Source organism: Sprattus sprattus (assembly GCF_963457725.1).
Source record: "Sprattus sprattus genome assembly, chromosome: 16".
Taxonomy (NCBI): Eukaryota; Metazoa; Chordata; class Actinopteri; order Clupeiformes; family Clupeidae; genus Sprattus; species Sprattus sprattus.
Window position 1 is genome coordinate 24,354,625 of NC_137914.1, and position 16,273 is coordinate 24,370,897.

Consider the following 16,273-nt stretch of genomic DNA (forward strand, 5'->3'; position numbering starts at 1 on the left):
TATATATGATTATTATACAAAAAAAAAATTTTTTTTTAAATATTTTTTTTTTTTACTTTTCAAAATGACAGGTGAGGCTCTGCCTCCCCTGCCTCCTATGACTGCACGTCCCTGGTAAGGCCCCTCAAGCCCCTCAATGTAACATAGAATACACATCAATACTACATCATATTGTATCTGTTTGTTCAAGGACTATAGTATGTTGCACTGTCTCCCCTATCTCATTGAGCTCAATGCCACTGAGGTATTGCCAATTAAACAATCCATTGCTATGTGCTACCACTAATGGTATGTTTAATGGTCTGCTAGTGGTTGTCGATTAGCAAAGTGTAAGGATCTCCATCTACCCTATTTCCATGTGTTGTTTCACAGATTTGATGTGTTTTTAAAATACAACATATTGAATGAGATGGTATGTCCTTTTAACCAGATCTGTAAACATCAATGACTCAAAACATTATGACCCCTGAACAGTCAGTTATCATAGTTGTCAAACTAGATGCCTTAGACCAGGCTGAAGATTTGGGTCACTTTGATGAAAACAATAGTTGTAAAATTTTAAAACCTAATAGCATTTAGTAGCACAACATAATTGAATCAGTGGTGGCCGTACCTCCAACTTACAGGTGCCAAGTAGCACAGGGCAACGACAGAGGTTTTGTAGACCATGCCTGGGGCAGAGCTCATTTGGAGGCAAAGTCAAGACTAACAGCAGATTAGGCAGGTGGTCATGAATGAATAATTCTAAATAAATCTTGTGTTAAAAAAACAAACATTTGATTTGAAGTACGAATTATGACAAATGTCTAAATACTTCTCAGATTTGTCCCTATTCTCTTCCTTTCATTTAATTTCTCTCTTACTACCTCTTTTTGTCTAACTGTGAATTCTTTGTTTCTTTATTTCTTTCTCTTTCGACATCAGGGTCACAGCAGCTAGGTTTTCCACAGACCATGGTCCTCCCCTTAAGCTCCAGTCCTTCAGTGCCCCCAGATGCTCCCCTGTCTCCTGCCCCAGAGCAGCCTGAGCAGGAGGTGGAGGTAGAGATGGGTCCTTCTGTCGGCATCATGAAACCCATCCTGCGCTTCCTGCAACTTCTGTGTGAGAACCACAACCAGGACCTGCAGGTGATTATTACAGTTCCTTGAGTCTGAAGGCAAAAAGTCTTGCAGTAAAGTAAACATCCTCATAACCCAAATAATGCCTCTATACTGGACGCTCTACTATCATAACCCAAATAATGCCTCTATAATGGACGCTCTACTATCATAACCCAAATAATGCCTCTATACTGGACGCTCTACTATCATAACCCAAATGATGCCTCTATACTGGACGCTCTTCTGTCCTAACCTGTTGTGTATGTTCCTATTAGTATATACACACACATTCAACATTAAGAACACGGCACCGACACATAGTTCTGGTTTACTTGAGCGTGTCGCTCTCTTTACTTCAATCATCAGGCAGGTGAATCTCATTACATAGCCAGGCACAGGTACGTTGTAACAATACAGGGTGCAATACGTCACACCCATCATATGCAATCACATACATAACACTCCTCCCTTTCAGCATTGATGTTCTTATTTAAACTAAGGAGGGGTATAGCACTTAACTACATCTGAACAACATAATTACAGGTTCTTAATCTTGTGGACTGTGACCCCGTTTACACGGTGGGAAAACGCAGATATTTTCATGCGGTTTGGCTTTTCATTTACACAAAAACTGAGGTTTTATCACGGAAAACGATAATTTCTAAAAACTCCGGCCAAAGTGGAGATTTCTGAAAACTCAGTTTTTGTGTTTGGGTGTGTACTGGGTCAAACGGAGTTTTAGTTTCTGAAACGTCACAGAATGCGACTAAAAATGCATCATGTCATGTGATGGTCCTATGTTTACAGTTAGTTTGCTTACTGATCATGGATGCTGTTAAGGTAGTGCTCATTTACGTTAAGGCAAACGCAGGATTGCATTCTTTCAACCCTATAGCCTAACGGAATCTCAACCGTTTCCCAGTTTGTGACTATTGGCTTTAACAATGGTATCCCCCGCACTTTCACCAGTGGACAACGAGTTTTCCATTCCATTTTGTCTACCTATTGTAGTAGCCCAGATTAAATACGCTTAAATATCTAGGACTCATAGCCAATGTAATGGATTAGCCTACTTATGCAAACCTACAGGTTTGGCATAGTTATGATGGCGCTTGGGGGCGTATATGCGGGTTCATGTAAACAGAAACTTTTTTGAAAACGACCTTGTTTGTACAACGTTATTTTTGAAAACGGAGGGGCAGAAATATTCGTTTCTGAAAATACCCGGCTATGTGTAAATGTGGTCTGTATCTCTCTGGTGGTTTACGAACTCTGTCCGGGTAACTCCTAGCAGGCATCTCAGTCACAGTTTCAGCAGGCTCTTGGACTACAGGTGGGCCTACTGCATCTGCCTGGTTTTCAGGGGTGTGGCTGTTGTCAGGGACTTGATCTTTGAACTCAAGTTCATCCCAGCTAGGGGTAGGCTCAAAGTCCTTGCCTGTCTGCTCAGCTGCATCCAACAGCTGATCAACATGTCTACGCCAGAACACGTCCTGGCCGACGCTGACGGTGTAGGCCAACAACCCAGTCTGCGATGCGATGGTACCTGGTTGCCATTTCTGACTATTGTTGCGGTAGTCTCTGGCCAGCACATTCTGTCCAACACGGAAGGTGCGCAAAGATCGCCTTTTTGAAGGTAAGGCAGCACCAGACTGCTTTCGCTGTACATTGATTGATTGATTTGTTTATTTGATGAAGAGGGACCGTGTGCATTAATAAACATTAGAATGTAAATGCACCCAATTGTAGCCAAAAGGCTAGTTTCCATTGGCAGTCCCCCTGCCAGAGTGAAACTGGCTAAAGATAGGGAAGAAGAGAAGGAGAGAAAGACAACACCCAGACTATGCTCCTAGAGGAGTACAGTGTGGGAACAGTAAAGAAACACACCTCAGCACATAAGCACATACAACTCACAAACAATTCATACATGAATAGAAAACACCAGAGCTACATGAAAAAGCTGCCACTTGCATTGGCGCTAGGCATAGCCAGGAGTCTCATGACATGTACCAGGACATTACAAACACAAAGCAGGCGAAGGCGTGGGATGTGACGGAAGGTGTCAGGTGGAACGTAAACAGCGACTGCAGAGAATGGTCTGCACTTGACCATTAGATGTTTGAAGTCAGGTGAGCAGCCGGACGATGTTTTTTTCGCATCCAAACTCCACTGGTTGTTGATCAGGATACACACACCACCTCCTTTATTCTTGCCCGAACAGCCAGGTAAACAACTCTGGTAACCAACGGAGTGAAAGTCCCAAGATGCGTTTGTAATTTGAAGATTCAGCCTGATATTCAGTAAAGCCTCTCTGTCGTACGTGATTCGCGCTTGACATGTTGTTAATACATGTGAAAATAACATTATAAAGATGAAAAAAAGTTTGGAGGAGCAACGGCAGCGGCAGCCATATCTCAGGCGCCGACGTCACAACCTTCGATGTCAACATGTTGTTGTAGGTTGGGTTTCAGTAAGTCCAAACGTGATCTCAGTGGACGTCCTAGAAAGAGCATGGCTGGGGTCTGTCCAGTTTTGGCATGAGAGCTGTTTCGATACGGCAAGAGGAAGTTCGCAATCTTATGCTGAATCGATCCACCGTCTTTGTCCATGGCCTTAGGACGAGACACGGCAGGCAAAAACATCGTTTTTTTCAGCAGTGGTCAATTTTGAGATTTTGAGCTAGTTTACTCCCTAAACATATAATCTTTCATACTAGCATAAAGAAAATATCCTAATTATACATTAATGTGTATATTTATTCACATTTTGTCTGTTTGCGGCGTCAGCATTCTCCTAGGTTTCCTGGAAAGTTAGCATTCTAAGGTAACGTGCAGTATATCGGCTTTCTGATGCCTGACATGTTTGGTATCGTTGAAAAGCTCTGTATCTCCCACACAACGCTATGTAATCCAAATAAGGACATTTCCTTTCCAGCAGTAACCAATGAACGTGATTAGTTTAGACGCATCACGTGGTATGGCTTGACACTTCCTGGAATCTTTAAATGCGATTTTCTCAAAATTAGTTTTTTGTCATACTCCAAGGAAAAAATCTCCACTTCAGTTCAACCTATATATACCAAACTTTCCAGTCTTGTACCCAACTATATTATGACGTGCAGCAGCTGGAGACGTGCAGCAGCCATGACGGGGACTCCTTTTTCTGGATTGAAAATGGACACAAGAGGTTTATGGTCTGTGATAAGGGTAAAGTGTTTGCCGTACAAATACTGATTAAACTTTTTCACTCCCCAGACTAGACTAAGAGCTTCTCTATCAATTTGTGCATAGTTGCGTTCTGCTGCATTCAAAGATCTTGAAGCAAATGCTATTGGTCGCTCTGCTCCATCAGCGAACCTGTGAGATAGTACTGCCCCAATCCCGTATGGGGAAGCATCACATGTAAGTACATTGTCAGATAAAACTAACTGCTTTGCCTGTTTGAAGGCATCTTCACATTCTTTTGACAAGTGCCATCTAGTGCCATTTTGGAGCAAACCATGCAGTGGGTGAAGCACTGATGATAGATTGGGGAGAAATTTCCTGTAATAGTTTACCAAGCCCAAGAAAGAGCGCAGTTGAGTAATGCTCTGTGGTGGTGGTGCCTTTAAACTTTGTCCTTGCACTTGTGTAGATCATGTTTATCAATTTTATGACCACAGTACTTGATAGAATCCTGGAAAAACTCACACTTCGATTTGTTGGCCCTTAATCCTTCTAGTCTTCTAATCTCTTCAGAACTTTTTCCAGATTTTCAAGATGTGCATCGTCATTGGCTCCTGTTATCACTATGTCATCAAGATAGCACTGTGTGCTTGGTATGCCTTGTAGGACTTGTTCCATTGCCCTCTGCCATATAGCTGGAGCAGAAGCTATGCCGAACACCAGGCGGTTGTACTGATAAAGGCCCTTCATGGTGTTGATCGTGAGGTACTTTTTGGAAGACTCATCAATCTCCATCTGTAGATACGCCTGTGCCAGATCAATCTTGGAAAACCGCTTACCTTGACCCAATGCTGCAAAGATGTCATCGATATGTGGCAAGGGGTATTGTTCAGCTTTCAAGACGGGATTGATGGTTACTTTAAAGTCTCCACAGATGCGTATTGATCCATTCCCCTTTACTACTGGAACGATAGGCGTCGCCCATTCTGACCAGTCCACTTTGGATAGAATGCCCACGTTTTCCAAGCTTTGGAGCTCCTTCTCCACTTTGGGGCGAAGGGCATATGGTACCTGAAGAGCCTTGATAAACTTGGTGACTGCGTCGTCTTCCAACACAATCTGGCATTTCATGTGCTTCAACGTCCCAATGCCTTCCTGTAAAACTTCTCCGGTGTTCATCAGTATTTTTCTCAGTCTTTCAGTTGTGTAGCTGCAGCTCTGTTTTGCAGTGTCTGTTACAGATTGCATTTCTTTAATTGACTCCCAATCCAGTTGTACTTTACGCAGCCACTCACGTCCAAACAGGGGTGCACCTCCTTTTTCAATAACATACAGCAATAGCACATGCATTTGGTCAGCATACTTCACATTCACTGTGATCACGCCCAGTGGTGTAATCCTCTCCCCAGTATATGTTTTCAGCATCACAGCAGTAGATTTCAATTGCAGGTGTGCAAAGTGCTTCTTGTAGTCTTTGTTAGAGATCACAGACAAGGCGGACCCAGTATCCAACTCCATGTTCAATGTAACCTCTTCCACTTTGGGTGAAACCCAGATAATTCCCCTGTCGGATTTGTTCAATGAACACACATCAAAGTAGGCTAGATCTTGATCAGAGTCTGATTCGCATGTTTCAACATCATGGATATTTAGATTTTTCCATTTTTGTTTATAACCCTTTTTCTCCTCGCTATGTGGCCTGTTCTCTGACACTGCCTGCATTCTTTCTCTTTAAACCAACAATCATCTGGAGTGTGTGAATTCTTTCCACAGCGAAAACATGGCCTAATTCTCTGTGGCCTCCACTCCATTTTCTGTACGTGATGCTCTTGCCCCATCTGCTCTCGCAATTCCACCGTGTCTTTTGCAGCAGTTTCCATGGAAGATGCTATTTCTATGGCACGTTGGAATGTCAGATCTCTCTCAGTCAACAGTCTTTTTTGTATGTTTTCTCTGTCCTATCCACACACAAATCTATCACGCAGAGTCTCTGCTAAATTACCCCCACATTTGCAATGTTCAGTCAGTTTCCTAAGCTCCGCTACAAAGACAGCAATCGATTCTGTTTTTAGCTGATTACGTTAATAGAACCTAAAACGTTCAGCAATGAGAAGTGGTTTCTGATTCAGATGTTCTTGTAAGACACGTACTATCTCTCCGTAAGACTTTTCTGCTGGTCTAATGGGCGCTTAGAGGCTACACAACAATGTATACGTTTTAGCTCCCATTGCACACAAAAGGACAGATACTTTTTTACCTTCGGCAATGTCGTTGGCTACACAATACTGATCTAACCTTTCGATGTACGTTGCCCAATCCTCCGATGAGCTGTCGAAACAGTCCAGTCTCCCGATTGCTCCTGCCATCCTTGGTTTATATTCCGCTTCGTTTAGTTCCTCCTCAGACATTTATTCCAGTGAGTTTGTTAGCTAGCTTCCTCCAGCAATCCGCTTAGAATCGACGAACTTCTCCCAATTCTCGTTTCAGATCCTTGTGAAGTTTCCCTTCTCCCGAGTGTGCATATCTTTGACCTCGTCGCCAATTGTTATGTATGTTCCTATAAGTATATACACACACATTCAACATTAAGAACACGTCACCGACACATAGTTCTGGTTTACTTGAGCGTGTCGCTCTCTTTACTTCAATCATCAGGCAGGTGAGTCTCATTACATAGCCAGGCGCAGGTGCGTTGTAACCATACAGGGTGCAATACGTCACACACATCATATGCAATCACATACATAACAATGTCTCTATACTGGACGCTCTACTAACATAACCCAAATAATGTCTCTATACTGTTCGTCTACTATCCTCATAACCCAAATAATGCCTCTATACCGGACAGACGCTCTACTCTCGGGGTTGTTGTGATGCTCTTCAGCACAGAGCCCCATTCTTTTTGTTGCTGTATATATGAGTTGTTAGTAAGGCCGTCAGCGGTGTAAATGAGTTGGTAGTAAGGCCATTCAGTGCTGTATATATGAGAAGCTTATGTGTTCTCCATTAACAGTGGAACACATTTAAGAAAAAAATGTGTTTGTAAATGTGTTGGTAAATGAGGCCCAATACTATCTTTTAATGACACTGACAGGATTATTCATACTTTTTGATTTCATAACAACTTGACTACTGTCCTACTGAAATCCACATTGTATTGCTCGGCTTCAAGGGGTGCAGAACTCAACTATGGAGGACCAAACCTGCCATATTTACAAATGAATGAATAAATAAATAAATAAATGTCCACATCCATGCATTTAGACAGAAATAAATGGATAAATGTATTAATTAATGCACATTTGTCAATCAATAGTTACTTATGATTTACATTTATGTATTTATTCATTTATTCATTCATTTATTTATTAATTCATCTATTCGTCTATTCATTTATGTATTCATTCATTGATTCATTCATGCATTCATTCATTCATATATTTATTTATTCATTCATTCGTTGTTCCCAATATGATAATGAGGAGGCCAGTAGGCGTGGGAACTGATGTGGAAACTGACGGTCAGACATTTTGCAATAAATCCAGAGCCTTCATGATACTGATGTAATGATATGGCTTCGTATCAGATCGACAGGTTATTGCTCTCAGGTTGTGCTTTGTAGGGTGACCAGACGTCCTCTTTTACTCGGACATTCCGAGACCTAAAAAATGCGTAAAAAATGTTGGGATTCCAAAATTGTCCGGAATTTTGCGTCATCGGATATTTTTTTTTTCTGGGTCTTTCACAAACTAGTTTTTACGCCCTGACAAGTTTTGGAAAGGGTATCTCCCTTATGTTCCACCCTCTTGTGCAAGCTCTGACTAGAGAGGTCGACTGCACAATAATGATCCTCCAAATACGATCAATTTGAGCATTTGGCACGATACTGAGCACTTTGCCGGCCCCACTAGGTGCATTGTTTACAATAACGGTGATTTCCTTCGCACGAATGGTACCCCATATTCAAAACCAGAGTAGGCTAAGTTAACAAATATTGCCTAGGAAAAGTGATATGCGTGATAGTCCTATGAGCGTCTCCGCTGCGCAAATTAAAAGCTGTGTGTGTGTTTTGTGCCACTTAAACTAGTTCTAAAGTATGCCAGGGGGACTTTTTTTTCTTGCAATATTGAGATTTCGGAAAATTGGCCTTTCGGAACACTGGGCCGTCCCCAGTGGCCAACGGGACTTGTAGATCTGACACAAGGTACCCTGAGAGATAAGAGGGATACGTCGTCTTTGTTCGCATTTTTCAAAGCCCAAAACATAGGAGGAAAGTTGCCAGCTGTGGATTAAACAGTGTGGGAGACCCCTCTCCCAACTCAACATATCGCAAAATACACATATGTCTGCTCCAAAATAAATGAAGCTGCTTGCAGTTAGCTAGCTATCTATCGCTAGTTATGACGACTAACTATCTAGTTGAGAGAACATCCCCTAACAGTAATTGTTCATGGCAACTAGTATTATTACCATCAGAAGTACATAACTAGTCTCTCCAACAAATGTGTTAATGTTAAAATCAAAATGTTAATGTTACCATCAAAATGCTAATGTTACTGTTTGAAAAATTGCACTCTGAGCTATCCTAGCTACTAGCGATAGCAAACGCCAGCTAGTTGCTAGGAGCTTAACACACTGCATCAATGTTGAACAAAACGTCCCAAAAGGCCTTTGTATCCCATGGTATGCATAAAGCACAACCTGAGAGCAATAACCTGGCGATCTCATAAACAGCCATAGAATTTAATCAGTATCATCAAGGCTCTGGATTGATTGCAAAATGTCTGAACGTCAGTTTCCACGCCTATTGGCCTCCTCTCATTATCATATTGGGAACAACGAATGAATGATTGAATGAATAAATACATAAATGAATAAATGAATGAATGAATATATTAATGAATAAATAAATACGTACAAAAATGTAAATTATAAGTAACTATTGATTGACAATTGTGCATTCATTTTTACATTTATCCATTTATTTCTGTCTAAATGCATTGATGTGGACATTTATTTATTTATTCATTCATTTGTAAATATGGCAGGTTTGGTCCTCCATACTCAACAGCCATGCTTAACCAAGGCTCAGAGATTAACGTATATTACTCCTATTTTAGTCAAGGCTCAGAGATTAGAGTATATTACTCCTATTTTAGCCTCACTTCACTGGATTCTTGTTAGGCTTTCTCAGGGCAAGGACCCAATCACAAACCAGATTGCAAAAACACTGAGATTTATTTTCTTCCAAAAACAGAACACGCAACAATTCCAAAAGGGCAAAACACAGAAGAGCAAAAATCAGAAAGTCCGAAAGACAAAACAGGCAAACAGAATTCCAAGGGCAAAACACGGAAGATCACAAAACAGAAAATCGTATACAATACCACAGGCACTCGGGAAAAGACAGAATTCGGGCATAGATATGCATCGATAAGAATTATAATCCGACAGTGAACTAAAGAGGGACAGACCAATATATAGCTGGGGGAACAGAATACACAGGTGAAACATTTCAGGTAAAGCAATCAACGATAAATTGGGCCAGGGATAATTAACACAGGTGAACAGAATTCTTGCACAAACTTTCAGCGAAATGAATGGGAACAGAGCAATACACGGGTGAAAACAATAAGGGGAATTAACAAGGCAAGGGAGAAACAATTAGGCCAACAAATCACGGGGTAAAATGGGAAACCGGTGAGTTACTGAAAGGTCAGGGAAAGGCAGAGGGCGGAGTCTGCAACCAATAACAAACGCACATGGCCTGATCACAGGAACAAAACAAACATAGGAAAACACGTAGCAAAACAGTAGCAAAACAGAACACAAGCAGCAATCGCAATACAAATGTCTTAGATCGCTGGGATCTTAACAATTCTAGTACATTTTCACATCAACTTTACAGTTCTGCTGATTAATTGTAAAAGAACTACACGGCCTGGCACTAGAATATATTTTCCACCCCAATATTGCCGTGCAGTTGTCTCAGTCAAAGTCCACGTGGCAAATGTACACGATACATACAAACATAAAGATGGTATGTACATGACACATATAAAATGTATAGTGAATAAGATGGGGAGAGAGCATTCAAGTATTGTAGAACAGCTTAGTGGGTATACACTGCGCTCATTAAGGTTACTATTACAAGGGTATGTACAAGAGTAATGAGACTACTCGTCGATGTCAAAACTATGTTTTTGCATTATGGTTACAACCTTATAATATATAAATTATAATAACCACCATTTGGGCTGTATAATCTGTCATTTGTTGGGTGAGGGTCTGCTATCACACTTTGCATATTTTTGTGGAAATCCATCTCTAGTTAAGTTTGTCACTCAATTTGTCACAGAATTTCCTGCGCTGTCAGAACAACAAGACAAATTACAACTTGGTGTGCGAAACTCTACAGTTCTTGGACATCATGTGTGGCAGCACTACTGGGGGATTAGGTCTGCTTGGACTTTACATCAATGAGTATAATGTTGACCTGATCATCCAGACCCTAGAGACGCTCACAGAGTACTGCCAAGGACCATGTCAGGAGAACCAGGTGAGGTCAACGCTCCATCTAACAGTCAAAACCTGGAGATCAACAAACTCAACTCAAAACACATAGAAATAAGATGAACAATCATTTTAGTCATATAACAGAAAAATATATAATTTTTTTTTTATTTCTTTTGCTTTGCATGCACTGGTATTTCCTTGAAAATGAAAATCTAGTTTATATTAGTTATACACAGGAACAAGTCATCAATGAAGTTGTATTTTGGTGGTCTGTAAATAGTTACAAAATACAATTTGGGGAGGACCCTTCAATATGAAACTGAAGTATTTAAAAGCAATACAATTATCAAATGTGATCCTTTTGAAAATGGAATACATCTTTAAATAAAGCACCTACTCCTGCTTTCTTGACAGTTTGGCACATATTCATAAAACAGAAATGTTCATTAAATTACATTTACAGAAACAAAGCCTAAAGTGTTAATATACTGAGGGCCTGATTTGCTAACAGGATTGCGCCCATTTCTGGCGTAAAATAGCGGTCGTAAACATAAAACGGTATTTACTAAGGGGCCGCAGCGCATATTAACACCTGTGGGTGTGAACAGGGGAGGAAACGTGGAGGTGGGTGGTAACGTAGGCGTGAGGCGCAATTTACATGGGCGGAGACAAGGTAAGTGCGCCTAATGATGTCATGCGTGGTATTTACTAAACTGCCTGTCGAGCGCACGTCTCCAATTTGCAGTTTAATTCTCCGCCTCATAAAAGCACGTCTTAACCAGGAAGCGCATTTCGACTGAGTCTGAATACGTTGATATGGCAGCAGTAATAAGAGCAAGGCGAAGACATAGACAGAGGCAGCGCACAGAAAGAATTTTTTCAACTCGTATAACACTTTTTCAATTAAGCGAACCAGAAATCATTAGACGGTACAGGTTAACCAGCCACGCAATACTTCAATTACTGGACCAGATCAGAGATGACATCTAACCCTCCAACCGGAGATCACATTCCATTCAATCAGTTGGTAAGCATTGCAAATATTGGCACCGGATCATTTCAAACAGTTATAGTATCAGCAGTTCATATATCTCAGCCTTCACAAATATTCACACAGGTACTCGAAGCATTGCTATGGCGCACTAGTCAATACATTTCCCCACTGCCACAGCTGAAATTATAGACATCAAACAGGACTTTTTTTGAAATCGCAAACTTTCCGAACGTAATATGAACCATTGATTGCACCCACGTCCATATATATTGTAGTGAACCCATGTCCTTGTAGAAATAATTAATCTCGCCATGTACACATCTATATTGTTATAATAGACAATTTATGCATTAATGCCACCAATATCATATTCTTTATAATCGTGTTCTTTTAAACATCTTGCTGTAGTCGATGGCGGGCAGAACAACAATATAGCAGCACATTGAATCAGGTTCAGTGATTGAGCGAACGTGAACCAATATATAACCAATTCGCTGAAGATTCATTTTCTCTTCCTAAATAAATACCACGGAAAATGCGGAAAAACACCGTGCGTTAATGTGCGAACGCAGTTTAAGCAGCGGTCGCAATGTTAGTAAATCAGGCCCTATATAGGGCGGAGTAAACACAGTTTGCCCAGCGCAGATCTGGTTTGATAAATACCAAGTAAAATGCAAAAAAACACTGTGCGTCAATTTGCGAACGCAGATTAAGAAGCGCTCGCATATTAGTAAATCAGGCCCTTAATGTATTAAGTCATATACTAAATGTTTTTTCTGATATGTAATGTTTGTTTGGCTTCCCCCCACGTAGACCTGTATTGTTACCCATGAATGTAATGGCATAGACATCATAACTGCCCTCATCCTGAATGATATAAGCCCCCTGTGTCGCTATCGCATGGAGATGGTGTTGCAGCTCAAGGTTTGTCTGTGCTATTTATTTTAGCTAAGATGAATTCAAATGTGTGCCCAAAATATGTTTCAATGTTGTTTTTCTTTGTACCACATAAAGAACTTTTTGAGTTATTTGTTTCAGCTTTAGAATGTGTGTACCTCACACGTATTCTCATTTCAGGACAATGCCTCCAAACTGCTGCTTGCTTTGATGGAGAGTCGCCATGACAGTGAGAATGCAGAGCGGATCCTGTTTAACCTTCGACCCAAAGAACTGGTTAGGAAATAAACCTTTTTGTAGAGAACGAAGGAGGGGCAATAACCTCTAAATCCTCAAAATTTAACTGAGTGAAATCACCCTCTAGTCTACGCTAACTCATTCAATTCAATTCAATTCAATTTTGTTTATATAGCGCCATAACAATACAATTGTCTCTAGGAGCTTTACAGAGCCCAGAGCCTGAACCCCTTTACAACAGGGGCAAGAAAAAACTCCCTGTTGGTCAGGAAGAAAAATTAAGCAGAACCACGGCACATAAGGGGGGACCCATCTGCTTGAGGCGGCCGGGTGGAGATAGGAGAGAGGGAGGGTTGTGTGGCAGAAGGGGAAGGGAAACAACAGGGGTTGTACACAGCCAGCATTTGGTAGATGTACGTATACAGACATCCGGTGGTAAATACATGATACAGGCAAGACCAGTTTAGTGGGTATACACTGTGCTCATAGGGTTACTGTTACAGGGGTAAGGGATGTAGGGACAGAGAAACATTTCAGTGGTGGCAAAAATGTATATTGTATATAAATGCTAGCATAGGGTATGGGGTAGAGTAAGTGTACAGCAGTGCGGTGGCGGTGGGTGCAATTGGCCGAGGGTTTCTACAGGTAGACCAGGTGGAGAGACTACAGCAGCGTCCCATGGTGGAGAAAAAGAACAGAGTGTTTGGGTAAAGTTCGGCTGTCCATATGCATAGATGAGGAGTGGTGGGGGTGAGGAGCAATGTTTCCACTTCCATCAGCAATTTGAACATGCTATAACGGAGAGAGAACATTTTTGTAAGTAGACATCAATTTCAGAAACAGATAAGGAGATACCTTTGGGTAGTAGATTTAACAGTAGGCAATATGGCTTTTTTTATCAGTGTTGTTATAGGCATTAGCAATGTGATATGAAAGGAGAGAGAGAGGGAGAAGCTGCCTGGCTAGATGTATAGGAATATTATTTAGTATCTAGTTAGGTTTGGTACAAGTAGATATTTTAGCCATACGCTTTGTAAGGGTGCACAACAGTGCCCAATTTGCTGGTGACAGTTGCAAGACGCGCCGTATGCTGTACCCGGGATCTGTTGCCCTCCTTCACGGTACAACATAAGCTGTCTGTAGCACATTTCACATGAACGGTGTGTTTAATCACTTCACACCATGATAATGAGGTGTTTAATATAATACTGTCAGTTCCATTGCTCAAATCACATGACGTGGCCATCTTGTGGTTATTTGAGGAATCGCATTTTTAAAAACTGGGTTAATGGCTGAATTTGTGAGAAACCGTTGGTGCTTGCGTTCGCGTCAACTACAGACCTCCTCGGACTAAAATAATTATAATAAAATACATACGAGAATATTTGTATTATTAACAATTACGTTTCACATTTAAAGTCATGATTCTACGAGGCATCGTGATGTCATTAAATAAATAAAAGGACTACACCAGAATTCTAATCCAGACTATTCTCATTTGTAGATCCACGTTGGTGGAATGAACTGCCTCGTTTTTTATTTCTTATGTAAAGTAGTATTTATTGTTACACTAGGTCTCTTTTGCTCGTAGCTGTTCTTTCCCTTGTACGTCACTTTGGACAAAGGCGTCTGCTAAATGACTGAATGTGAATGTAATTGTACACGAACACTGCTCATGTAAGTGAATAAATAAATACACACTAAACCCAATCGCGTTAAAATAGCCATAGTGGAATAGAATGGACACATCCTGCAGTACCTCCATGTCTGCACTGGTTAAGTTAAAGCTGCGCTTTTTGCTCACTTTCCGCTTAGACATGACTCGCGAGGTGCTTTCGTATTTACGGGAGATTCCGACAGCAAACGTTTCTACGGTTGCATGCCCTAATAAGGAGCTGGCGGGGTGTGTATGTATGCAAATCCACTTTCACGAGAACGCGCATCAATTTAAGAAACTAATCCGGAGGAACACAGCTGAGAAGACTTTTGCTGTTTATGAACGCATTTTCAAGCCTGCGGGAATGCAGCGGAAGCGTTTCCCTTACGTTGTTTTAAAAGTCGCGTAGTTTTTAAAGTCGCGTAAGTAACATTTCAGAAGAAGTTCAGAAAATGAACGAGAATGAGGCCCAATGTCTTGGATTGAGGCTATCAAAAATGATTAGACAAATGGGCTGACTGGGCAGACACAGTAAGTAGGACTATGTACAACACAAATTGTTGAACATTGGGAACTAAGTCATCTCCTCATAACATAGTAGTCGAAGTAACACTCAAACAACACACATCGGATGATTGGTATAAATAATATATACAGCAGTCAGCAGATGAATGTTCTTTTCTTTTCTAATATGCGATAGGCCATACGTTGTGTTCATCATAGAAGAAAAACACATCCCTCCTATGCTGTCAGTCAAGTTCAAAGTGCTTGCTGCATTTTTTTCAGTTCAATTTGAATTTGGCTGTGGTCATGATGACTACAGCAGATATAGATGACCAGACCCCACCACAGCACTCATGGCCATATCTGAAGTCAATGTTTAAGATTTTTTAATTGAAGAAAGATTCATATAGTTTTAAATGTTTTTTTTTTTGTTAACAACATCACTGCATACAAAACGTCACTTCAAAACTTCAAGTTAGCAAGTGTCAAAAAGTTGAGTTGTTGAATCACCTTCTCCTACCAGCTCAATGTATATTCCCTATAAGCAAAATTACGTCCCCTAGACGTCCTGTAATGGTCTCTCTGAACGTTCTAAAAACGTAAATGTGTATGGTTCCCGTGACAACTTTAGGACGTTTTGCACGACGTTCCAAAACCGTCCCGAGGACGTTGCGGTAACAACTGAGAAACGTTTTCTATAGGTCCTGGGGACGTTACTCAGGACGTTGCAAGCACCTCCCGAGGGCATTGTGGTTACGTCTGGGGAACGTGTTTCTATAGGTCCTGGGGACGTTCTGCAGGAGGTTGCAAGAACGTCCTAAGGGCATTGTGGTGACATCTGGGAAACGTGTTTTAGACGTCCTGGGTACGTTATTCAAGGATGCAGCGCGGACGTAGCAGGCACGACCGTTTTTGCTGAGCTAAATGAAGAAAATAAAATAATTAAAATGTCTCGCAAATGAAAAACATTTTTCTTTAGCGGAACCTCTGGTTCAGAGAGGACCATCAGAGGACGTCAAGGGGACGTTTTGGAAGGACCGAATGCGAACGTCCCGCAGAGGACCACAGGTAAAGGTTACGGGGACGTTTTTAAAGGATGTCCTGGGGACGTATGCTGAGAGACCAAATAAGAACGTTCCCTAATAGTCCGTTTTAAGGCTCATGCGAACGTCACGCAGAGGACCTGCAGGATAAGGTAACA

General features: G+C 41.2%; 1 protein-coding gene across 1 annotated transcript in view; it reads left to right on the top strand.

Annotated features, from left to right (window-relative positions):
- The window catches only part of itpr3 (inositol 1,4,5-trisphosphate receptor, type 3), a gene marked incomplete at both ends in the record, with an annotated part of 155,198 nt that overhangs the window by 106,578 nt on the left and 32,347 nt on the right, over window positions 1-16,273 (top strand). The window contains 4 exons of the mRNA XM_080853365.1: window positions 925-1,127; window positions 10,626-10,826; window positions 12,591-12,701; window positions 12,855-12,950. Of these exons, the coding sequence (XP_080709491.1) occupies window positions 925-1,127; window positions 10,626-10,826; window positions 12,591-12,701; window positions 12,855-12,950 (611 nt within the window). The remainder of the gene's footprint in view (window positions 1-924; window positions 1,128-10,625; window positions 10,827-12,590; window positions 12,702-12,854; window positions 12,951-16,273) is intronic.